We start from the raw sequence: 27,029 nt of genomic DNA, 5'->3' as shown, positions 1-27,029 counted from the left end.
ACCTTCGACTAATTTTGAGGCTTCTTCAGAGTGGGGACACACTAATTTGAATTTGTTAAATCGGGAGTTATTAAGTTGAATATGGTAATTTTGAAATACTTTTCTAGTATAGATATGGCCTAAAAGTGCACAGAAAACAGCCTCTGTGTAAAACAAGTGCCACAGGGAACTGGTCTCCGCACCTCAGTATATGCAAGGGAAGGAAGAAAACCCCTTTACACCTTCACCCACCCTGCAAACCCAAGTAAGATAAAAGACATGTGACGCTGCAATATGAGGTGGGACTAGGATTGTAGTTAAGGCCTTGGCTGGGGTCGCAGGAGATGTTGGTTCACTTCACAATGGCACTACAATCTGCAGGTGTGCCCTTGGCCAAGTCGTCCAGCATTTTTGCATTTCAGTTGCCTTTCAATAGGATGGGGTAGTGATACTTAGTTTTCTACCACTCTTTCCTGTAATGTCTGTATAGATTCTGAGCTCTCCAAAGCAGGGGTGGTCTCTTACTAAGAGTATACAGCCTCTAGCACAGCAGCGCTTATATCTTGGCTAGGGGTTCTTGGTAGTACTGTAATATGAACATTACCTATTATTGCATTAGAGTTAACTATTTAATGAATAGAAATTATAAATATATACACACACACACCACTGAGTCATATTTCACCGTTATTTTTCATGCAGAATTTCCATTGACCTCCACAGGGGTGTGATCAAAATGGCAACGAGATGTGGCCCTAACATTGTCTTATATAACGACTCTAAATATAGGAAATACAAGTCAGTTGACTGATAAAACTGATATTCTTTCTTCTGAGTTTATTTAAAACTAACAATATCTCACATGCCACCCCAGCACCTTCACTACCACCACCAAATTCAACTTCTTTCTTTTCTGGCACTTGAAATTACATAGTAGTTGTGGATTTTTTTGGCAGCAGACACTAAGACATTGTGCACTAGGTTAAGATAAATTATTTCTGCCTGACATTTTCTTTTTGAAATGTTGGACTATAGCTATGTGTGTTTTCCTTGGTGACGCAGATTGGGTCAAAATGGTTGAAATGTCATATCCCTGGTGCAAAATGATATTCCTGTTTCCAGCAGGTACATGAAAGTAGCAGAATATAAAATCAGGCCTCAAAGTCTTGTATATGGCTCTGTTGACACTTCTTTCAGTAGGGTGACAAGAGCTGTCCCTGTCATTTTCAGCAGACTACACCTATATTACTGGTATAGTACTTGAGTTTGTCTTTGTTTGAAACCTTACTTGGAAAACATTTCTTGTGGGCCCATTGAAGATGGGAGGGGACTGATGAAATGTCATAGATATAAACATGGGGAAACAACAGGTGGCAAAAAACATCAGCTCCACATTTTAGGTTTTTTGCTATTAGGTTTGTTTCCAAGACCGTCAGTTTGGGGGGGGGGGGGGAGGAGGTAAATTACTGCCGCTCTGGCTTTGTTTTGAAAAGGCATTAGCTGTTCACAGAGAGAACAGCTTTGCCTTTGGGAACAGTTGGCCAAAGAGTTGTGATAATGAAACTTAGTTAAGTAGCAACACAGCCCATTTCAGCACAACCTAAGTTTGAGGCCAAACACTATTGTCCATACTCAGCCAACACCTTCACTGGCTTTTATATCTTTAGTTGCATCCAAGGCTGCTGCTGGAACTAAACCATGTACTGTTTCCCTCTGTTTTGATCAGAAATAGAATGCCTGCCTGCCTGCCTTTGATTCCACCTGAATTTGCTTTCATTGTTGAAGCACAGCATTTTTCAAAGACTCTTTTCTTCAGAATTAGGAGGAATTTCCACATCTTCAGGCATGCTGTGAAGTGTGGTAGTATTTTGTTTTAGGTTATTACTTACATTTAATTTCTCTCAGCTAAAAAAAATTATCTAAACTGGCGATGGGTCAGAATGGGTTTCAATGACACATAGTTTTTTTTCCAGAGAGGAAATGACAATGTTGTGAATGTACTTAACATTTTTCTTTTACAGTATATATTGTACAGTTATATTTGCAATGGGAAAAATGCATGAGAATAGGATGTTTGTACAAGTCAGTAAATATTTTTATTTACATTTCTGGAAACAGTAATCAAATATCCTGGATATCTTTTCTAGGCTTGCCAGTTCCCTCTCAGTAACCTAAGACCACTGGTAAAAGCTGAAAGAATGGAGTATCAACAGAGGAGCTGGCTCAGTCTATTCCAGCATAAGACAGATTTCCAGTTGCCTCATTATGCAACTTCTAACTTTAAGAGATTGCAAGAAGGTACAAACAAGTTTGACTTCAGCTGTGTTCTATTATGTATAAAATTGTGAACCCAGTTCTCAAATTGGTGAGCAGTTACATACATAAGTGGTCTTGTTGAACGCAGTGGAACTATTCCTGAGCATGGCCGCTGATCACAGCTAGCAAGGGGTTCAAGATCTGAGCTAAGCGAGCGCATTTTTAGATGACTAATTTTTGACTGCCTTTTGAGTGGTCACTTCAAACTGTTTCCATTCTATTAGCTTTGTAACTATGAACAAATTACATTTTCAGCTTAGCTGAAGGGGTGTCATTTTGCAAAAATTCGGAGAGGGAGACAAATTTAAATCATCATATAAAATATTATATGTGATTTATTATAGTGTGCAAATGTTGGGGGACAGATAGAATGGAAGACATAACTGAGTATACAGTGTGTAGTGCAAAAAAAAGGCCAAGGGGAACAACTACTCCTCTTACCCCAGAGCAAATGGCACCTCTGCATTAGCTGTATCTTTAATTGTACTCATTTCTAAAATGAAGCATCATTTGTGATACATAAGTGTACTGATAGCAAGAATCAGTGACTGAGAGAATAACCTCTTAATAAAATCTTTGGTATGATCCAGACCATGTGAATTAATGCACCCCTTCCCATTGTATAACCCCTAGAATAGTTTGTCTCTAATCTCTTATTCTGTGGCGCATACAAAGGGAGCCGATTAAATTTGTGCTTTAGGCAGTGCGCTGGCTTTCAGTTCATTTCTCTGTGAAATTCAAGGTGCTGGCTTCCATATACCAGAGCCCTGTGTGGTTTGTATCTCGAGTGTCTAAGAGACTGCCTTGCTTCTTCTGTTTAATCTCTGTAGAGCAGATGGATAACCTGAGCTAACAGCTCCCAGAGTTGTATGCCATGAATCCAAGGAACAGGATATTCTCAGTGGAGGTACTCGTTTCTGGAATTATTCCTCTCTCCATCTGACAGAGCCCACTAACACACTGTAAAGCATGTTCGCTGGCTGAAATTTTGAGGAAATATGTCGAGTTAGGAAGACTTCCATCTTTTGCCTGGCGCACATGTACTATCTGCGTTGATGTGGTTATATTTTAATGAGAACTGGACAAATCATTGGCTTTTTTAATGTTTCAGGGTTTAAACCAAAACATTGCCCAAAAATTTAGGTTTGGGTTGAATGAAACATTTTGTTTGATCTACTAAGAAACATTTTGTGTGGTTTTTATCCATTGGGGTTTTTTAAAAAATTAAATCTAGTTACATTTCAAAATTAAATGTTTTGAAACAAAATGTAAAAAAGAAATGTTCTGACTTTTTCGGAAAATGTTCTCCCATTTTGGACAGCTGAAACTATTCATTCATTTCAGGGTGAATTCATGAACAGTATTGATTGATCCAGAACTGCCATTTTCAGCAAATGAACTATTAGCGGGGAAAAATGCCCAGCTCTAATTTTAATTTGTGTGCAGTGGGAACTGGAGAGTGTATATATAGGCACTTGTACCAGTGTTTATGTAATAGGAGGGATTGCTGGTAATACTGTCCATGTTAAATTTTATTTCTAGGGGCAAGGTAAAGAGTCCTAATACTCCATCTTGAAATACCTGATTTTATTTTTTACTCGTGGTTTCTTAGTTCATTCTAAGTCTACAGTTCTCTTGTTCTTCATTTGCAGAGCAGAGTTGTTCCTGGGTTGGTTTTGAGTCCATAAACACATTACATTTAAATCAGTCAGCTAGATTGTCTATGAGTTTCCTGTGTGCTTAAAGATGCTATGTAACTAAGGATGGGGAGAGAGGGAACAGTTAGGAAATAGGTATTATACTGTATTAAACTTATGGAAAAGAGATTGATTTAAGACTTTTCTATACAATGTTGTGCCAAACTATTGCTTCTTTATCTTTCAACCTAATATATTTCAATAATCATTGTATAAACTTTAATATCTGGAAAATAAATCCTCCTTTATTGAGTGTAAATCTGATATCTAATTGACCAAGTGACAATTTTGGTATCTTTCCAATGGCCATGCAAAACTTTGGATTGTTTTATTGATGAGGGGGAAATAGCTTATATGGCCAAATATCTGTGGCAGTGTGTACATGTATACGTGAATGTAATGGAGTCTGCATCATCTTCTTCCCCCACTGAGTCTTACTACCATGAAGTTTGGCCAGTTGCAGCATTTGCTGGTTATTGGGAAGGTGTAATCTTACAATCTATAAATTGGAGTTCATATGATTATGTTAACTTTTTTGGTATCCTACATTTATGTTCATTGCATTGAATAACACAGCCAGTTTTTTCTGACTCACTTGACTGAAATGAACAGGAGCAGGGAGTGCACCTATCAACCTACCACCTAGAAGTTTCAAAAATAATGTACTATCTACATTGTCCCATATTAGGTAAGGGTGGCTTTGTCATGGAGGGACCATGACAGACAGAAAAGGAGCTGGGGATTACAGTGGATGAGAAGATGGATATGAGTCAACAGTGTGCCCTTGTAGCCAAGAAGGCTAATGACATGTAACCCTCCTTTTCCCCCCCGGGTTACTGGGGAGCAGGTCACACTAACAGGTGTGCCTGGGCGCCTGATGTTTTAACCTAAAAGAGATCCTGAGCACCCCAGTGGTGATGGTGTTTAGTTGGAGAAAGCCCTATCCACCCCCTTGCTGCAGTCCCTTTGGGTATGTCTACACTACAATGTTAGTTCGAACTAACGGACGTTAGTTCGAACTAACTTTCATAGGTGCTACACTAGCGCTCCGCTAGTTCGAATTTAAATCGAACTAGCGGAGCACTTAGTTCGAACTACGAAAACCTCATTTTACGAGGATTAAGCCTAGTTCAAACTTACTAGTTCTAATTAAGGGCTGTGTAGCCCCTTAATTCGAACCAGTGGGAGGCTAGCCCTCCCCAGGTTTCCCTGGTGGCCACTCTGGCCAATAGCAGGGAAACTCTATTGCACCCCTCCCGGCTCTGGACCCCTTAAAGGGGCACGGGCTGGCTACGGTGCCCGTGCCAGGTGCAAGCCTGCCAGCACCCAGCCAGCAGACCCTGCACCTGGCATGGCACAGAGCCACCCACCCGATGTCCCCCAGCCCACCCCCTCTTCCCGGGACCAGGCTGGCGGCTCCCGGGAGCTTGCCCGGGACCTCAAGAGGCGGGCACCTTCCTGGGCTAGTGCAGACATCGTGGACCTCGTCCACGATCTCTGCACTAGGCACAGGAAAGTGGCCATCTAGGGCAGGAGAGCTGCCAGCCTGGCCACCCAGACCCTGAGCCCTGAGACCCCCAACCCTGAGCCCTGAGCTTACAATGGCCATACTGGGTCAGACCAAAGGTCCATCTAGCCCAGTAGCCTGTCTGCCAACAGTGGCCAACCCTAGGGACCCTGGAGGGGATGGACTGAAGACAGTGACCAAGCCATTTGTCTCGTGCCATTCCTCTCCAGCCTTCCACAAACTTTGGGCAGGGACACCACTCCTACCCCTGGCTAAGACTACTCCATGGACCCAACCTCCATGACTTGATCTCACTTCCCTTTAAACTCTGTTCTAGTTGTAGCCTTCACAGCCTCCTGCAGCAAGGAGTTCCACAGGTTAACTATTTGCTTTGTCAAGAAGAACAACTTTCTCTTACTAGTTTGAAGCCTGCTACCCATTCCTTTCCTTTGGTGTCTTCTAGTCCTTCTTTATGGGAACTCATGAAGAACTTTTCTGAATGCACCCTCTCTACCCAACCCCTGCTTTTAGAGACCTCTATCCTGTCCCCCCTCCGTCTCCTCTTTTCTAAGCTGAACAGTCCCAGTCTCTGTAGCCTCTCTTCATCTGGGACCTGTTCCCAACCCCTGATCATGTTAGTTGACCTCCGCTCTAAGTCCTCCTCTGATGCCCTGCCGGCACTGCTTCCGGCCATCCTTAAGCCTGGTTCAGGGTCCACTTAATGTGGACATGCTAGTTCGAATTAGCAAAGCGCTAATTCGAACTAGTTTTTAGTTCTAGACGCGTTAGTTCAAATTAGCTTAGTTCGAATTAACTAATTCGAACTAAGTTAGTTCGAACTAACTCTGTAGTGTAGACATACCCCTACTTGTAATGAATGTAAAATGGCGGTGCCTCTACCTGGCTGGCCTTGTACACTCTCACTGGTGTGCCTTGAGAGCCTGCAGGAACACACTCATTCCAACATAAATCTGGATCTCATTCCAGAACAACTACAAATCATATACATCTAATAGAACACTTTAAAATAAACAATCTTTACTTAAATTAAATAAACGGGGATTAACAGAATTAGCAATGAATAGCATTAACAAAACACATAACCATAATTGAAGCTTATACAGCTAACATTTGGACTCCCAGTGACCCCACCCCAGAGTGTGCACACCCCTGGACTCACAGTCCCAGATGCTTGCGTGGGCACGCTGATGTTGCAGCTGTAGTGGAGATTCGGTCCAGGCGAGACAGCAGCTCTGTCTCAGGCAGCACTTTTTCAACAAGGCCCAGAAACTTACTGCCTCATGCTGTGCCTATCGGAAGCAGCCTGCTAACTCCCAGTTTCAACAGGCATCTAGTCCCGGTCTGTACCTGCACTCCAAGGGTACGTCTAAACTACATGCCTCCGTCGACGGAGGCATGTAGATTAGCCAGATCGGCAGAGGGAAATGAAGCCGCGATTAAAATAATCGCGGCTTCATATAAATTTAAATGGCTGCCCCGCTCTGCCAATCAGCTGTTTGTCGGCAGATCGGGGCAGTCTGGACGCGACGCGCCGACAAAGAAGCCTTTCTTGATCGGCACAGGTAAACCTGGTTTCACGAGGCATACCTGTGCCGATCAAGAAAGGCTTCTTTGTCGGTGCGTCGTGTCCAGACTGTCCCGATCTGCCGACAAACAGCTGATCGGCAGAGCGGGGCAGCCATTTAAATTTAAATGAAGCTGAGATTATTTTAATCGCGGCTTCATTTCCCTCTTCCAATCTGGCTAATCTACATGCCTCCGTCGACGGAGGCATGTAGTCTAGACGTACCCCAATAGCCCCTGGACTGGATCAATGTCCTTGGCAGCAGCCTGGCTCCACCTTCGGTTCCAAACTCCAAGGCAGAGCCCCAGACTGCTAGGCCTCTTTCTTCAAGCACATGGAGAGAGCCGTCCTCTCTCACACAAGACTCCTTCCTTTCTGTTTTTCCCAAGGTCTCATGGGAATTGTAGTCTGGATTGTAGCACACAGGGTCTTTTCAGAATAAAACAGAGGCCCCTTTAGTAAGCGGCCTACAGACATATTAGGGTGCATTAGGAGGAGCATTTCCAGCAGATCTAGAGAATTGATTATTCCCCTTTATTTGGCACTGGTGAGGCCACATCTGGAGTATTGCATCCAATTCTGGGCCCCCCACTATAGAAAGGATATGGACACATTGGAGAGGGTCCAGCGGAGGGCAACCAAAATGGTTAGGGGGCTGAAGCACACGACTTACAATGAGAGGCTGTGGGATTTGGGCTTATTTGGTCTGCAGAAGAGAAGAGTGAGGGGGGATTTGATAGCAGCCTTCACCTCCCTGAAGGGAGGTTCCAAAGAAGATGGAGAGAGGCTGTTCTCAGTAGTGACGGATGGCAGAACAAGGAGCAATGGTCCAAATTACAGTGGGAGAGGTCTAGGTTGGATATTAGGAAAAACTATTTCACTAGGAGGGTGGTCAAGTACTGGAATGGGTTACCTAGGGAGGTGGTGGACTCTCCATCCCTACGTTTTTTAAGTCCCAGCTTGACAAAGCCCTGGCTGGGATGATTTAGTTGGGGTTGGTCCTGCTTTGGGCAGAGGGCTGGACATGATGACCTCCTGAGGTCTCTTCCAGCCCTAGGAGTCTATGATTCTATGACCACGTAGAGTTGTTAGAACACAAGAATGGGAATCAGAAGCCCTGTGGTCTGTTCCTAACTCTGTCGTTGACCTGCTGTGTGACTTGACAGCAAGTGACTCAACTTCAGGTTGACTTAGTTCCCCATTACTAAAATGAGAATAATACTTAGCTTGTTCATCTTTGGAAAACAGGTTAAAACCCTCTGATGAAAGACGTGTTTTGAGTGCACAATATTTGTATTGAGTGTTCTAGCTGGAAGTTTTGTGGTGCTTCTCTACTTTGAAGAACAAACAGTTCCTCATGCTGCTGTGATATAGATATAAATCTAGATTACAAGATGGGGTTTTCCACTGCTGTCCTCACCCAAAATTTCCCTGCTCTTGCCATTGTTCAGCAATCTGTAAGCCAGTTGGCTGGTGCTAATGCCCCAGAGGTGGATGGAAATAGCAGTGGTCAAGTCAATGGTAGTTTTGCTTGAGTAAGGACTGAATCAGGACTTGGGACTAGTCCATAATAGCAAAATTCACACCTAAAGCCTCCATAATGGAATTTGTACAGAGAATTCAGCATGGATGACACTGGGGATGGAATTCACACACACACAAAATGTGGGTTCAGCTCTTGGCTTACAGTGCAGAAACTCTAGAGCTGCTATTTGCAGTGGCTGCAGTCCTTATGCACTGTTCCAATCATTTCCTGTAAATGTGGATTCTCTTTCAGTATGACACCTATACCCCCAACCACTCCAACCTATATATGTCCAGTGAGGAGCACCCCTAAACATGTCAGAGACCTCTCTCCTCTTGCATCTCTCACTATCAACAGCCTCACTGGGCTGTGTAAGTAGCGCTGAAGACTGTGCAGCCACCTACACATGCATAAATTTCACGCCTGGTTAGTAAAATGTTCTGAGATCCTCAGAATGGAAAGTGCTATTCAAATGTAAATTATTATTTACAGTATCTTATACTTTATATAAGGTTTTTTGGAAGTTACATCTCTACACTTGCTTGTAGTAGCAAATCCTTTCATAGCTATAATTTATATGCAAAGATTTTCCCTGTCCTCTTGCATGCTTCCCAGTATGTTTGATGAAGGCTGAATAGTTCAAATTCAGCTGGAGCAATGTGGGTTTTATTTCAATATCTTACTTGTATTAGGTTTTGTTTTAGGTTAGGGTTTGCTTTTATGTTCCAGTAAGAGAGGATACAGAGTATGTGATTATTCACAGTCTTTATTTATATATATTGCATCCTGTGTGTATATCGTTCTGATGCTGAAGTGAAATGCAGGGTTCTATTTTAAATCTCATGACTGTATGTGATCATTAACATCTACTGCACAGTAAAAAATAAAACAAGCAACTCAAAGACCCATCCATGTAAATAAATGTAAGTGAGTATGTAAAAGAATGAATGAGATAAATTGATTCTTTTCAAGTAACTAACTTGTTTCCAGTTTAAGGGGGTCATTCTTCATGCTGCAGCAGGTCCAAATAGTACTTTTCTGTAGTTTTTAATTCACGATGTGTAATAACGTTTTCAGGAAAGAAGTTAGGTATTTTTTTATTAGTGTTCTCATGCTGCAGTTTAGAAAATAGCAGGAAAGGTCACAAAGTATTGAATGTTTTAGTTTTAGTTTAGTCTTCCCATTTTTTAAGCATGTCAAATTTCACTCTTTTTATTTATTTATATCCTTGCTGAATCTTTGAAACATGTTGTATTTCCCCCATTCCTTCCCAGCCCCTTCCCCAATACTCATTCTTCCACCCTCATTCTTCCATAGAAGCTCTTTCCTCTTGAATATTCTCCCACTGTTCCATACAATGGTCTCTCTCCCTTTCTACTTCCATGACCCCATACTTACTAGAAGCACAGGCATTCTTACTGTCTTTTCTCAGTTCTGTCAATCTGCCCATCTGCATTTCTAGTACACTCATCTCCAAAATATCTTGGCCTCAAAGGCAAGATTAAAGATATAACCTTATTTCTTTCTGAAAATGACTGCATGCTCCTTCCCATTTTAAGATGATTTCTCAAAGTAGAGAGGTCAGACTTGCTGCTTGTGCTAGCATGGATGTAGCTGAGTTGTCACTGCGGTCTACTCTGTTGATTTACTGCACAGCAAAATGCCTGGAGTCGTGTAAGGGGAATTTGACTAGTAATGGGTGACTCTCAAAGCACTTGAAGTTGTGTTGATTAGGAGAAGCTCTGAAATTTGGAGGCTGCTCCAAAAGTGTTCATATAGTTTGAGTTTTCCTATTTCTCCCCGTCTTCATCCTTTCTTCTCCTTTTTTCTCAAACCAATTAGATAATTCTCCTTCCCCTCCACTGGTCTTGTCTCCTTGATTCCAACTAGTCCTCTGGCTCGGATATTTCACAAAAGCATTTCTACACTGCACACTTTTTACATAAAAAAGAGTGCTGTGTAGAAATACATGACTAGCCCTGATCTCATGGGTATAAATAGCAGTGGGGACAGTGAGGCACTGCTTAGGTGAATAAAGACACACTGGAATCCTGTGGTTAAATACCCAGGCGTAATGCCTTGCATCAGTGGGTTTCACACTTTTTTTCTCATCACTCAGTTGAAAATTGTTGATGCCCATACATAATTTGACTAGGGTGTGGGCTCCAGGGTGGGTGGGGCTGAGGATGAGAGCTTTGGAGTATAGAAGGGGGCTCTGGCTTTGTGGAGGGTTCAGGGCTTGATCAGAAGGGGCTTACCTTGATCGGCTCCCAGTCAGCGGTGCAGCGGGGTGCTACGGCAGGCTTCCTGCCTCTCCTGGCACTGCAGACCATGGTGCCCCCAGTAGCAGCCAGCAGCAGGTTCCCAGCCAATGGGAATGCAGAGCTAGTGCTCAGGGCAGGAGCAGTGCATGGAGCCCTGTGTACCCTTCCTCCCTCCTACACTACCTTCCCCACCCCTCTTCCCTCCCACACACACAACTAGGAACCGGGCCTGTTGCCAGCTGCTTCTGGAGCACAGCACAGTCTGCAATTCCAGGACAGGCCATATGTAAAATGGGGATAATAGGAATTCTCTGCCTCACAGTGATGTTGTGAGACTGAGTACATTAAAGACTTGGCCATGCTTAGAAACTATGCTAACTGGGCTGGGGCCATATAAGGTCTGTGAATGGATATGATGATACCCTTGAAAATGAACAGGGGAGGTGACTTGCTTCGGGACAGGTCTACACTAAAAGAACAGGTCGATATAAGCTACACAATTTGAGTTACGTTAGTAGCGTAATTCAAACCAATGTAACTTAGATCTACTTAACATGGTGTTCACACTGTGGGGGGGGTCAACAGAAAAAAAATCTCCTGTCGATTCCCCTTGCTCATCTTCTTCTGCTGGATTACCCAAGTCGGCAGAAGAGTGATCGGTGATCAATTTAGTGGGTCTTTACTAGACTTGTTAAATTGACCACTGATGGATCAATCACAGATGCACCTCTTAGTGAAGATAAATCCTCTGATACAGGTACCTACTACAGAATAATTCTGAACCACCACTTGGCAAAATGAAATCAAACTCTATGAGCATGGAATTAAAAACAACTTCCCTAATGGAGTCTCTTGGGCCTCAAATGTTTTTCAAATAAGTTATCTGCTGATGGGCAGGGGATAAGGGAGAGAGTAGTTGAAGGGACTTTTCCTTTCCCAGTTTAACTACAATTTTTGCTCCTCCAAAAGACAATGAACTTCCACCTTTGTGCACAGCTAGTTATTTCTGACAGCGCAAGACTTCTGCAGTATATAGTACAGTATTTATAATGTTCCTGAAAGTGTGTCTTTGATTACATTATTTCTTTGTCTGACCTATACTTTCAGATAAAAGTATTTTGCTTAGAAACTACATAATAAATCACCTGTAGGAAACAGACATGTTCTCTAGTGGGAACTAAATGTGAAAAATGATTTAACAGAAACTAAGTGTAAATGATGAAGTTCTGTTATTAGTTTGGCTCTCCTGCAAGAAAGTAAAGGTAATGTACAGTATGCATATCTGAGGGTCACTGCAGTCATATGTAAGATGCTGGAATGGTACTTTATTTGGTGAAGGGATAAAAAAATATTTTTATTACTATCCTTTCTGTATATTAAGATGTAGAACCGTTTCGTCCCTTTTTATTTTTAATATAACTATACTACAGTTTCACTGATCATAAAGATGAGATCACCCATTCCACAATGGGATTAGGTTTCTATAGTAATTTTTTTTTAAAAATGTGTACAAGTGCTAAGTGCATAAGACTTACCTTCCCTATGTCAGATGGGAATTATTTTACATCTCTATAAATCCTGTCTGCGTTGCATTTTTTTTGTCTCCAAAATAAATGCTATCCTGGGAATTAGGGGTTTCATGGTTAGCAAACTATCACAATGTGTCACAGTAAATCTCTAAGAGGCTTCAAAGCTGAGACTGGAGACACAAAAATTCTTCACTTAACTCCCGAGGAGTAGCCAAGTTAGTCTATAACAGGAAAAACTTAAAAAAACAACAAATAGTCATCCTGTCATCTGAAGAAATGGGTTGTGCCCACAAAAGCTCATGATACCATCCACATGTTTTATTAGTCTTTAAGGTGCTACTAGACTATTTGTTGTTTTAAAGTTTATTCTTGACTTAGAAAGCTTGAATTAAATAAAGTAAGGCCCAGCATTTTACAGCTAAAATGTTCCTTTTCAGATAAGTGCCAGTTATTCTCCCTTCCTGTCTTCCTCCTTTTCCCCCTTCCTCCACCCCAAAAACAAAGCCAGCTTGAAGAGAAGTAACTAGTCTTTGGAATACTTGACTTGAATGGTCCCTGGATTCAACATATGTTTGCCGTGGCCATTGTATTTCATGAGTGATACTCTAATAGAAAGTACCATAATATATACCAGTTACTTTTAATGGTATACAATTAAACTGTATCAGATAAATACTAGAGTATTCTTTCTTTAAGGGTACATCTACACTGCGGGGTTTTTCCGGGATACCAGAGGTATCTCAGAAAACTCCACCACATCCAAGGAACATGTTTGTTCTTCTTTTTTTTTTTTTTTTTTTTTTCTTACGGAAAAGCAAATGTGCTCTTTCAGGGAGCTCTGTATACCTCATTCTATGAGGGATAAGGGCTCCGTCGAAAGAGGAGGCTTTTCCACCATTTGGATCTGTCTAGACTGGGCCAAATGGCAGAAAAGCCTCTTCCGAAAAAGCAACTGGAAAACCCTATTGTGTAGACCTAGCCTAATTTACATACTAGAAGTACAGGCTTGTGCTTTTCATGGTGAAAGTCTAAGGTTTGATCCTTGCTGATTATGTGAGGAGGTCTGACTCTGGGAGAAAATTTACCCTATCATGTTGTAAGTTTCTGAGGACCCTGAACTCCTTGTAAGTTAACTGGGAAATGAGGGACATAAACTCCTCATGGATAGGACCCTGAGACAGCCAATGTCCTCCAAGAACTCCGAAATGAACACTATAACCTTTGTCATGTACTAACTGGTCAGCTACTACAATTGTTGTGCTTGTGGTTTTATTTACCACACCTGTGACTCAGAAAAGGCGCTTCTCATTAAAATGACTAGCAGTCATTGTGATCCATTTAATAATTTCTACCCTGTTTAAAAAAAACTGGTGAAATTAATGAGGAATGACGAAAGAAAAGGAAATTAATGATGTAGCCCAAGTCAAACCCGAGAACAGGCACAGTGGGTTAAAACAGGAGCACAGTCATGTTGGTGTGAGCAAATGAACCATCTAATAAATAATTAACAATTCATTTTCTTCAGTCTGTTAGCTTTACTTTTTTTCCCTTCTCTTGTAGCCTATGTTTCTGTTTTGCATTTTCCATGTTCCTACAATTAATTAAAAAACAAAATCAAAGCACAAGGTTACAAAGTTCCATTACTGAAATCTTGTTGGAATGAAAAGTTCTCTTTCTCCAATCCCATTAGTTGATGCTTGTGTTGGAGACTGGATGTGCATATTTTACAGAATGTGTGGGTGATTCAAAAATGTCTGCTCCTTCTAGACAAGAAATTCACAATACTTCTGAGCAAAGGAGGCTTTGTTTTGTAACTCTCCAATGTAATGTGAATGCAGATTTGTGTCATGTTATATTGCCATATGATGAGACATGAACCACTGTTTGGCACAATGTAATGTATGAGTTACACCTTGTCTGATTTTTTGGTTTAAGAAAGGGAGCTCTTTTTTTTCAACCACATGTAGAAATTGATGCTCAAAAGAAAATCCCTGGTGTTACATGGAAACTGACAGGTGCCCCTATATTCTGACTATCCAAATTAATCTGAACATGGCTCTACACAGCCAACTTAGTGGTTCCTTTACTTTCCAACATTAACCAGTTTTGAATATCAGTGGTGGTTAATTGTTTGCCTTAGGCAGGAAGAATAGTGTTTCTGGCATGCACTTTAAACTGTGCTTTGCCCAGGTGGACAACTAATGGGATCAACAAAAGGTAAAGTTGCCTACTTAGGAAGAGCATTGTGTTTCAGATCCTTCCTACTGGCCAGGGAAATAAGTCTACTTCTGTGATTGTTGGCTTTGAAATATAACTGTGTAACCATTAAAGCCACCAAAACAGAAACCTACTTATACAAGTGGTTGCCATTAAAAACTCAGAGATTGCAGTAGCACAGTCCAAGCAGATCCGGGCTGTATTTAGAAAAATGAATTTTGAGTTTTTACAGGCAATCAATGTGTATGTGAGTTTTGTGTGTGTAAAACCAAATGGTAATTACACACATTTGATTTTCCTCCGTTCTGACTGGGTGTCTTGTGCTCATCTAGCATACTCCTCAATTGTCTGAAACATGAGGCAACAGTTGAAATCCTGGCAATTTTATTTCACAGCATACAATACAAAATGGCTGATGTAGCACATACATCCTATTTCAGAAAACTCTCCGTGTAGGATTCACACCCCGTTAGATTTTTCTATTTTATAAAACAATTGGTACCTGTTTCCTTGAGCAATAGCTGGGTAAAATATTACACTTGGGTTAAAAAGTTACCTCCAATTGTGATATTCAGCTTTCAGCATTATTTCACACTCTTGGTAACTTTTCTAACCCTTAAGAAATATTGTACCACTACTGCCTTCAAAACCAATCACTATTTATTATACTGTATATATAGTGCTGTCCAAGTACTATGGCACAGCTAGCAAGAAAGATTACATGGAGGAAACTTCAAGGTTTCTCAAGCCTTTCTAAAGGGAAAAGTTACAGAATTTGGGGATCTTACACATTCATTTCCTGCATGTTTTCATTGTGTCTTAAAGGAAGGCAATCGTGCTGTGTGTATCTACACTGAAGAACCCACTTATAGGGTGGTAAACTTCGATTTGGTGCCCTGAGGGCGGGTAGAGGTAAACACTCAATTTAAGCCCCCACTTAATTTTTAGGTTAAGGTCTTACATTGGATTAAAGTAATGTAGATGATCTAGTGAGTACTTTGCTGCAGGGTGAATTTCACCCATCATTAAGTCATTATTTTCACAAAATACCTTCCATCTAGGTAGTGGTTTAGAACTGCACTGGGCACTGAAATCGTTCAGGACTTTTCATTCATTTCAGTATACATGGTGTTTCCTCCTATTAATGTTCCATCCAAACAGGTTGCACCCTAAAAATGACCTGTATTTATCCAAATTTGTCCTCAGTAATAAATATCAGGCCAGATTCTGCTCTTGGTTAGGGGACAGCAGGAACTGTCCTATAAGGTCCAAATTGTAAATGGTAAAAAAGATGCAACCACTGCAGAACAGTTCTATAATGTTCTGACACCCTTCTTCCTTAGTCAGCAAAACTTTTCCTTTTCTCTCTTTATATAATAAAATGTATCCACTTTCTTACTAATCTAGGGTGATTCTTTTAAAACCCTTTCATTCCTGAATGATTTACTGTCACATCCACAACAGCAAGGGAGCAAATCGTCAATTGGCGGAGAGATTCCCATAGCTTCATTGAAGTCAATGGAGCCACGTCAATTTACATCAGCTGAGGATTTACCTTTTGGGTACCATTTGTTCACATGAGTATAAAGGGAATTGTGAGTCTAATAGGACAGTTCATGACTTAGTCTAACATATGGTGGCCATATAACACATTTAAACTCCTTTGCGCTTTCCCAAGTTTTAATATATTTTATGCTCTGGGTACCTCTTATTTTTCTCTTTATGTTGTGATAAAATGGAGGTAGAAGAACATAATGACATTAATGGCTGAAACCCTTGATATTTAGCAAAAAGCAATGGGCCAGCACCAAGTTGCAGTGGAATGTCAGTATTGTGATGAAGGTCCACTGCCCTTAGAGGTGACCACAGTAAAAGGATCAAGACATTTGCATCTGATAAATATCTCTTTAAGAGATACTTGCTTCTGTTTCATACATAGATTGAAAATCCAGTGTACCCTTAAACTCTCCCTTGACAAATGGAGTTTGAAAACAATGCAGGACAAAGAGAAATATGCCCCAATATATTTATGCCTTCTGCAACTTAAATCTTAGACACTCAGTTTCATCTCTTACTTAAATGTATCTGTGTATTTTAATAGGAACATTCAGCTATGCTTTTATTAATGCAAAAACATTAAAGCACCATCCCTGAATTCTAAAGCCTTAAAGGGCTGTTTCAAACAGAACCTGTCATAAAATGTGCTCTCAAGCGTGTCCCCTTTAAGAGATTCAAGAATTAAATGTTCCCGTATGTGAATTTTATTTTGTACAGCACATTTGCTTTATGGCTACAATTAAGTTAGATGTGCCGATAACAATGTCTGCTTTCCATTTTAAATCGCACATTTCAGACAGTGTGCATTGTTTTATTATCTAATCCACATGCTTTTAATTGCAATTATGGTCCCTTATGAGTCCCCTGGGAGGGCATGATTGCAATTAAAAATGTAATTTAAATGTTAATTAATTACATTCATTTTCTAAACTGGGAAAATTTCATTTATTATTTTCATGTGTTGTGCACTTATCCTAAATGCATTACCTTCTAAATGTTTTTTTTTTCTAAATTAAGTGTTATGTTTATAAAACAGGGTGTTTAATACCCTTTAAAATTTTGTCGGAATGTTTATACAAATTATTACTTTAAATTAATTGATTCTGAGCTCTATGTGCAATCTATATGTGCCATGAAGAACAGAAAAGAGGGTATTTTTGATATTTTGCTGAAATTACATTACCATAAGCACCAAAAAATTCATGAGAATTGTTTATTACTGTATGCACTCTGCTACACCTTTTACTAGATATAACCCCCCCAACACCACTCAGATGGGTTCAAAGTGTGTATTTTCATTAATAGCCGACCAAATTCTAAAGTGCTTATTTAATTTTTACTCATGTGTTATTCAGGTAAACCTGCACATTGAGAATTGCTGCAGATCCATGTATATATTGGGTAAATACGTATGCAAACAACTAGTTGTTATTATTATTATTTTTATATATAGTCCAATAGCATATAGAATATATCAGCATCAGGACTACATTCTGCTTGGGGCTAGACAAGTTGTTCCTGCAATCAGAAACTTAAAATCTAATTTGTAAGATGTTGCAACAAGTGTAACAAATCAGACGAAAGAGAGAAAATAGATGAAGGTCATGGCAGTATGGCCAACTCCAAAAATTCCAAACTCAAAAGATTTTAAAACACTGGGATTCTTGTTTCTTGTTTTTTGAACCTTTAGGATTCACTAGGCTCATGTTTTCTATTTTTCCTCTGCAACTAAGATGACGAGAACCCTACTGTGTTTTGTTTGGGTGGAATTTTAGTGTGTTTTTTTTAACAAAAAAAAAATGAAATTTTCCCATAATCCCATGACTCCAAGAGTTGGGTCTTTTAGGAAAAAAACAAATAATGTGAAAGTTGTGAAAAGCCCCTGATAATTAGGAACACTATAATAGTAATAAATTAATAAAATTCAGAACCCATTGACATTTCCATTGGCTTCGGTGGGCTTTGGATTAAGTCTAGTGCTCACCACCAGATGGTTCTGAATTCTTTGATTTTTTTTTTTAATCCTAAAAGTAAATACCTGCAATCACTGACTGTCCTACAGTAGTCTGTGAGAGAGAGCAACAGCCCACGTTGTCCACCTGGCACAAGTCATATCCCAGGTTTAGCAACCCTCTTAATTAGGGTTGCTAGGAAGTATTATGATTGCAAAATAAAACAAGGAAATGGGGAAATAGTGAGTTATAGCCCTGCTTATACAATCATAAATCATTCCTTCATGGTTTGGATATGTACAATAGTTGGCTAATATGCATGCTTTTATTCCTCCCTACTACTGAGCAGGGTAAGATCTCATTACTTCGTAAGTATTAAGGCAGGTCTAATACAGTGTTCATGCATGAATTAATCTTCTTTATAGTACAGTATTTATATTTTCTATGTTCCTTAAGAATCATATATGGATGTGAAACAGCAAAATCCTATAAACCTTTTTTCTCATCGAGATAGTCCTTACTCATATGAGTAGTCCCATTAAATCCAATGGATCTACACACATGGGAAAGCTTTACAGGTTTGGGTCCATAGTTTCCTTAATACTTTCCCAAGTAGACCTGTGAAATCTTATTCTTAGCTAACAGTTCTATAAGTTTGATCAATTTAAGAGGTTTTTATTCATTTAGAGATGAAGAGATCCGAACAATTACATGACTACTGATAACTCTCATTGGCTATCTATTGAAAAAAATCAGATTCTAAATAATTACTACTGTACTTTTAAAGCTGTGCATGACATGTCCCACTTATTGTGTGACCTAGATAATTTCCATAAATTAACCTCTCTTACCTTCCATTTCCTTAGCTACCCTGCTGTTACCTTTCCCAGAATTGCTCCATCATTACGTAACTCATCCACTGGATGGAGAAGACAGAGATGCAATGCTGAGTTTTAAAGTGACATTAAGAACCTACTTGCCTAAGTGTTCATTTGCATCTTGTTCACTAGACTTGTCATGGGGATGGTGAGATAATATATTATGAGATGTGTACTGAATTAGCTGTCAATTTTAGTGACACTCTCCCTTAGGTAAGTGAGGAGAAAGCTGTTGAATGATCCTCATCCTTGCCATTTTTTCCCCAGCTAAGATGTTGTTTTAGTCCCCCCAATCCAGAGAGACTGCTGTTAACTGTGACTCCTGCTAGGTACTGGCAGGTCTGAAATAGCTATATGCTGCCAGCTGTAGTTTGTGCTGGTTACTCATTGCACTTCTGTGTAAACTGAAAGGTCCCTATTTGTGAATAACAGGGGCACTATCAAAACTTGGGGTGAAAGACTTCCCTCTGCCCTCTTCCCTCTAGAAGGGATTGACCCCAAATGAGAGTGGTCTTTCAACTGTGGTGTGTCCACTCCTTCAGCTAGATAGTACCTATGTTGTGGTCAGCAGCATGTATAAGGGAAGCCCATTTCTCCTTAGAGCATTAGCAAAGAACTCATGTAATCCATGTCTGGCCCATCTCATGCTTGCAAGATAGCCCTTGCTCTGGATGTGCAGCCAGAACTCCCTGTATTCCCACTGCAATACTCCCTTTGAGGAGTGTACTTGTGGTGGCATGTTTTGGGGAATCCTCTACTATGCCTGCAGCAAGAGAAATGAACGAGCCCCTTATGGATTCTTTCCTTGGGCACAACTAACACATATATGATGAGTAGCCATTCAGAAAAAAAAAGAATAGAAAATACAGTAGATCCTCAGAGTTGCAAACACCAGAGTTAGGCAAGGTCTTAACTATGGGGGAAAGTTGACTTAACGTATGCAATTCCAGCTACATAAATAACATAGCCGGAGTCCACATACCTTACGCTGAACTTTGGTTCTGTTTCCACAGTGGAAAGTCGATGGAAGAAATGTTCCCATCGACTTCCCTTACTCCTCATGATAGCAAGGAGTGCCAGAGCCAATGGGAGTGCGGTCAGTGTTCAATTTATTACGTCTTTACAAGACCGGCTAAATCTAATGCCACAAAATCAACTGACACAGCGTCGATCTTCCTAGAAGTCTAAATGTGACCTTACAAACTGAGCAGTCAAACACACTTTTGGAGTTGGAAGTATTCAATCGGGCATCAGCAGAGGTACGCACACAAAAAACAAGCACGGTGCAGTATTGCGTTAAATGTAAATGACTAAAAAAGAGGGAAAGTAGCACTTTTCTTCAGCGTAGTAAAGTTTCAAAGCTATATAAAATCAATGTTCGGTTGTATACTTTTGAAAGAACCATCATAATGTTTTATTCAGAGTTATGAACATTTCAGAGTTTATGAACAATCTCCATTCCCGAGGTGTTTGTAACTCTAAGGTTCTGCTGTAACATGACTCCCTCAGTGGCCATGGCAAGTCACTTAGCAAAGCCTGAGCCAATGGAGTGTGCTCCATGCCTCTGAAAATTAGGCCTGTGTAGTTTTCAGCTCAGTTTCTCCATGTTTCTTACCTACTTCATATTGACTGACAATCTGGTGGTGGTGATTTATGATAATGTATTTAAATAGCCACAAAGGGGCAAATAATGTTCTAGTCTGCACAATGCACAAGTAATCAAGTTGCTACCTCATTGATTAGCATGGCAACCACTGCAGAAGAATGGGGGACATCTAACTTTGCACCTTGCCGGCATCATTGTACACCATATATCTTTTGTAAGATGGGTTTCATTTACCTCCCATGGGGAAAGGCATCACTAAAGTGTATCATAGATCAGATAAAAAATTAAGCAAACCAATCTTTTGCCTGCAATCACAGCATATTGCATTCCTTACTCTCCAAAGAAAGTTTAAATCCTCAAAGGATACTTTATTGTCAAGGTAACCAGAACAAAAATTATGTGGCTCTTACCTCTATTTACATGCTTGTTTACTTGCCTGCTCACTTTTAAAAAAATGTAGTTACCTTAGCAACGGCAACATCGATGGCTCTGAGGCTTATTCTGTGCTATGGAGCATCTTCAGCAAGGAGCCTGTGAATCCGTCTCATAGGCTTTTGTGCTTGAGCCTGTGGAGTGTTGGGATAATTTATGCACTAGTTTGTTCACTGTTTGTTTTAGCAGACTGAGGGCTAAATGATGCTTTGCAAGAGGCAGAGTGATGGGGAGGGGGAGGAAGGGAACATACTTTCTGGAGTCTGGAGGCAGTGCAGTGAGGAGTGAGACATGCTGCGCCTTCTGAAAAGATGCTCCCAATTCACTTTCCTGCCAAAGGGTTCGGGATAGGGTCCCCCTCTGAACCATACCTTCAAGGCTATGAGTGCTGCAGGCTATGCCAACCTTGCAACCTCTTTGCAACTGAACCACAGCCGCCTCTTGCAGAGTTGCCCTGTGCCCAAGGAAGGGCTCCCTGAGTCCTTTCCTCATCTCCAATGGACCCAATGATGGAGGAGAAGTCCTGTAGAAATATTTGTGCTGTTTCTCTAAAATTATAGCACGCGGCAAAGCAAAAGGAGAGTGGGGGAAGGTTCTAAGCAGAAGCACTACAGTGAAACAGGTGGAGGATCTGTCTACACTGCAGTCAGGGTGTGGGATTGCTGCATGTGGGGACACTCCAAGCGAGCACTAGCTAGATCAAGCTTAAAACTAGCTAGATCAAGCTGTTTTAAGCAACAATACCAATAAATCCACAGCTGCATAGACTAGGCCCCCCACAACCCAGGTCCCTGGGCAAATATTCAGGCAACCAGTGCCTGTGCTGTTCTGGCTTCACTTAAATTGTTACTTGAATGAGCTTGGATCACGCTCAATCAAAATTAGCTCAGGTACATCTACAGCAGGGGTAACCAATAAAAAAATGGCAGCCCACAGGGTTAGTGCCTGGCAGGCCCCCACCTCCCTAAAACCACTCTGTCTTTCTGGAGATATCCACACTGCAGGATGAAGTGTGTTTGAAGAAGCCTGTAAACCAGAGGTGGGCACATTCTGACCCGCAGGCCAGAACTGGTCCACAAGGTTAGTCCTGTACCTCTGCGGGTATCAGAGGATCACAGCTGTGGTTGGCCATGAATCGCTGTTTAGGCCAATATGAGCAGCTGGAAGCGTAGCAGACTGGGACACCACTTCCCACTGCTTGCATTAGCTGTGAGTGGTGATTCGCAGCCAACGAAACCTGCGATCCTGCGATACCTGCAGAGGTGCAGGTAAACATGCGATCCTGCAATACCTGCAGAGGTGCAGATAAACATACGATCCTGCAATACCCGCAGAGGTGCAGGTAAACATGCGATCCTGCAATACCTGCAGAGGTGCAGGTAAACATGAGATCCTGCAGTATCCACAGAGGTGCAGGACTAATCCTGCAGACCAGATCCGGTCCGTGGGCTGGAATTTGCCCACCGCTGGTTTCAGGCTTCTTCAATCGCATCTCATCCTGCAATGTGGACATCTCCAGAAAGACAGAGTGGCTTTAGGGACATAGTCTCCTTTCTTTTAATAAAATTCCTTGTTCAGTGATGCAGTGGGCAACAAACAGGGCCTTTATCTTATGCCCTCCAGGTATCCAGTAAAGGTACTGACAAGTCCAGATTGTTTAGAAATTAGAAATCTGAAATATTTTCATCTGAAATTGTAATTAACCAGGAGAAAGGTATATATTCCCCTTCAATTGTGTGCATAACTTTCATTGAGGCTAATCTGACAATGCAGACAGTGAAAATTCCAGTGTAGGACTATTTATTTGTAAACACAACTCACTGGAAAGCACAGAATATACTGGATGTAAACTCCACAAACTGCATCATTTTTGGTTTCTTTATAGTAGTAATAGAAAGGCATACTCTTAAACTAAAGGGTTTAAACCGGGTACTAATATCCTTTCTGAACATTATTCACCTGAATCTTCAGCTCTCATGGGAGGAGGGGTGTGATTTATCATTTCATTCAAAAATAAGATGAAGAATAACTGATTGCAGTGACCCTAGATACTACAGTTACTTAGTCTGTTGTGGAATGCAGATTATACATACAGTGCATTCCAGGAAAACAACACTGAGCATAGCAAACCCATGACAAATGATTAGGGTTCAATTACCACCACAAGTATATAAATAGGTAAGTGTGGTTTTCTTTATACTTGGAAATAGCAAAGTCTCCATATGGTAACTGCATCAAGGTAGTTCTAACCTTTGCAAATTCCAGCAAAAGTATAGCAACCACAACTTAACTCTATACACAGAACTACTGTATGCTAAAGAACCATTATTTAAGCAGAAAAACATCAGATATCACAGTATGCCCACTTTCCCAGTAGGACAGGCCACCACTTTGAGAAATTGTCATTCATAGCAAAGGTGGTTTTAACAAAAGATGTAAATCTTGGGGGGGGGGAGCAGGGCAGGATATATGTGTGTTTGGGGGGTAGGGAGGAGTTAGTCTATCTATAATACTGAATTGCTTGCATATTTTATTCTGGTATCATTTACAGTAAATTATAGTTATGGGAGCTTGCTACCTGTGTCCCATACTGTTATTTCAGATACTATTCGGGAGCCAGTTAGCTTTTCAAAGCTTCAGGCTTCCAGGGAGTAAAAGAGATGGGACAATAATTTTACTCCTTTCCTGGTTTCTAGAGGAGATTTTGAGATAAACTGTGAGTTGCTGAATAGCATATTACTGTACTCTTTTAGTAGCCTCCCAAAAGTGCAGTGAGCTAAATTATTGTTTGTGCCAGTTTCATTCTAATTTGTATAATGTATGTAAGAGAGCTACTCTATAAAACACCCCCATATTAGTTCCTTTTCTTGATATGTTGTCCTTTTGTGATTGTCCTGTTGGTATGTAAAACACCATGTACATCACCACTGAAATGGGCCAGGTTTCTTAAAACTGGTTCTGATCTTGTTGTAGTATATTTATTATATACTGTCTACAAATTCACATAAAGTAACTGTGATTCTAAGGAAAGCTAGAACTCAAATGTAATCAAATGATCTAGTGCCAGATTTTGCAAAGTATTTAGGTACCTAAAGATGCAGGAAAGCTCCTGCTGGGATTTTAAACAGCATCTAAGCAAGTTAGGTACCTAATTCCCATTGAAACTGCTTAGGCGCTTCTGAAATTTCCCCTATATCCTAAGGCCAGACCTATTCTATGGGAGAAAGTTAACCTAAAATATGCAACTTCAGTTACGTGAATAGTGTCGCTTGAGTTGATGTACCTTAGATTGAATTTCCACAGCATCTCCATTGTGGGAGGTTCATGGGCAGAGCTCGCCAAGTGGCAGCATGCGCAAATCACTCTGCACCAGCTCTTCCAGAGTGTAATCTATGAGCGAGTAGATTACATTGTTTGTCGAGCTCTGTTCATGGGAGTAACTCTCCTGTTGACTTCCCTTACTCCTCGCAACTCTATGGAGTACCAGAGTTGATGGGAGCATAGTCTAGTAAAGATTAGACACACTAAATCAAATCCAAGGAGATCGATCTCCACAGCATTGATCTCCTGGTAAGTGGAGACAAGTCCTCAGGTTCTTAAATATCTTTGAAGATCTGCCACTTAGTCTTGCTCATGATTCTCTAGCCACTTCTTATTTACTCCTTCTGTGCCATTTCTGTAATCTGTCCCATTATCAACATCCCCAATGCCAAAGCTCAGATGCAACTTTGGCCTCCACTCTACAGTTCTCCTGTTCTGAGATTTTTCCCCCTATATAATATGTTAACCTCATTTCTCTTTTCCTTTATCTGTTAATTTCCTGGTCTACATTACTCCAATTGAGCTCATATGTTCTTCGGGGAACAGATAATTTGTAATAAATCCCTATTAAGTACCTTCCAGAGTTATGGCATGTTACATGTTTGTTATGTATTATTAGTTAATAATACAGGTTGAACTTCTGTAGTCTGGCACTCTGGTGTCTGGCAACATCTGTGGTCCGGCATGATTTTAGTTAGCCATGATTTTTTAGTCCTGACTCTCAGTGTTCTGAGGTGTTATTTAGCTCTAATTTACCCCTATATGTCTTCTAAGAGCCCAGTGAGCTGTGGAAATGTTGGTAATGCTGCTAGACAAAACTGACCTCCCATGGTCTGGCAAATTCTCTGGTCCAGCACCAATCTGGTCCTGAAGCTGCCTGACTAGAGAGGTTCAACCTGTAGTTTCATCTCTTTTTTAGCACAATTATTTTTCCCCCTGAAATTCTGTACAAGACAGTTTGAGAACTGGATTTCCTCAGCCAGTGTGACTCATTGATGTTAAATTTTAGAATTATTTTTCAGCCTTTCTCTGAAGAGTAGCACAAACTGTGTTGTACCAAATAAAAGCAAGCAGGATCTTATGAGGGGGGATAAGGCAAAAAGCCACATTTATTGAAAAGATAATAATAAAAAAATAAAGAAAAGATAGAAGCAAACAACGTTGTTTAACTACTTAACCCTTATACATATAAACATTCATTCATCCATTCATTCAGGTTCTGTGTATTTGTTATAGTTACCAGCCTGGAAGTTGCTTGTGACAGAATACTGGCCAGGTATTCTGTACACAAGTGATGGGAGTGGGGAGCGAAGTCCTGATCAGATGCGCATCTGAAGCTCCTGGTAGGCTGGCAGCAGAACCTTGGACTCTGATTCCATAGTTTTTTAGTCCAGTTCTTATAGGAATTTCTTCCTGTGCCAGTCTATGGAAATTGCTGCATCATGCTGATGTCTCCAGGGTGGCTGCCAGGGGCTCGTCAGTGATCTCATCGGGTGGACCTCCAGTACTTGGTTTTCTCCACTTGACACCTTTTGGTTGCACTGGCACCTGACGCCTTCTTCAGCCCTTTGTTGCTGTATTCTCAGGCTGGCACCTCTCAGAACCATTCATTCATCGTCCAAGCACTCTCTCTCTCTCTTACATACATTCCCTAATTAATGTTTCCCATACAGTATTTTGTATAATAATAAAAGTTGTAGTTACAAAAGTTTCTGGGTAGCATTGCTTAAAACATTCTCTGAGTGCTGAGTAAAGTTACAATGTTTTAAAGAGAACAGGCGTCAATTATGTAACAATGCCCTTAGTCAATTACAGGGCTTGGCTCCCATAGCAGAGTTAGTGACTTGACAATGCATTGTTACAATGTATCTCTGCAATGTCAATTTCAAGCAGCCCCTTGCACAAGCTTGAGCATGCCCTGGGACAGAGGGGGGGGCTGTTTCTGGCTACATAGGATTATATTCTTAACAGTTCTAAGTTACATGACCTAATACATTATATTCTAAAGGGGCAATAATAATAATAAATCTAAACAGTTAACAATCTTAACAAATAATAATAATAAGAAGAAGAAGAATTAATAATAAATCTAAACACTTTAAGTTGTGGGGAACAAATTATGGGGAGTCACTTCCATTTGGGAGAATCATTTTCAATACATTAATATGTTATCCCTACAACTGTATCCCTTACTTCTAAGAAAAGCAACACGTTCCCCAACCTGGTATGATCAAAATCAACAGAGTTACTGTGTTCAACTGTCTAATCAATTTCAATTGTTATTGACGCTGCCTAAACTAAATGTGGCTGCCTTTGACAGAGGAACTCAGTTTAACGTTTCCACTAGTACTCTGGGCTAACTCTACTGATATGTAGTGTCCCCTTTTATATACATATATTAGTACAGTGGTTCTTAACTAGGGGCACATGTAGTTCTGGGGGTACGCAGAAATTTTCCAGGGGGTACATCATCTCATCTTGATATTTGCCTAGTTGTGCAACAAGCCACATAAAAGCATGAGTGAAGTCAGTACAAACTAAAATTTCATGGGTATTGTACTGCTCTATATACTATAACCTGATATGTAAGTACAATATTTATATTCCAATTGAGTTATTTTATGATTATATGGTAAAAATGAGAAAGTAAGCAATTTTTCAGTG

General features: G+C 40.6%; 1 protein-coding gene across 2 annotated transcripts in view; it reads left to right on the top strand.

The window, feature by feature from the left end:
• TSHZ2 (teashirt zinc finger homeobox 2) overlaps positions 1–27,029 on the top strand; it is a 301,375-nt gene that overhangs the window by 116,116 nt on the left and 158,230 nt on the right. Inside the window, exon 1 of one of the 2 annotated variants that reach the window (XM_075901183.1) lies at positions 1,792–2,277. The exons of the other annotated variant lie outside the window; for it this stretch is intronic. Coding sequence (XP_075757298.1) covers positions 2,178–2,277 — 100 coding nt within the window. The 5' untranslated portion in view covers positions 1,792–2,177. Of the gene's footprint in view, positions 1–1,791; positions 2,278–27,029 lie in introns of those variants that run through there. 2 annotated transcript variants of the gene reach the window in all.

The sequence above is a fragment of the Pelodiscus sinensis genome, chromosome 18, assembly GCF_049634645.1.
Source record: "Pelodiscus sinensis isolate JC-2024 chromosome 18, ASM4963464v1, whole genome shotgun sequence".
In the NCBI taxonomy this organism is placed as follows: Eukaryota; Metazoa; Chordata; order Testudines; family Trionychidae; genus Pelodiscus; species Pelodiscus sinensis.
Note: the sequence above shows the minus strand (reverse complement) of the source record. Positions and strands in the feature narration are given on the sequence as shown.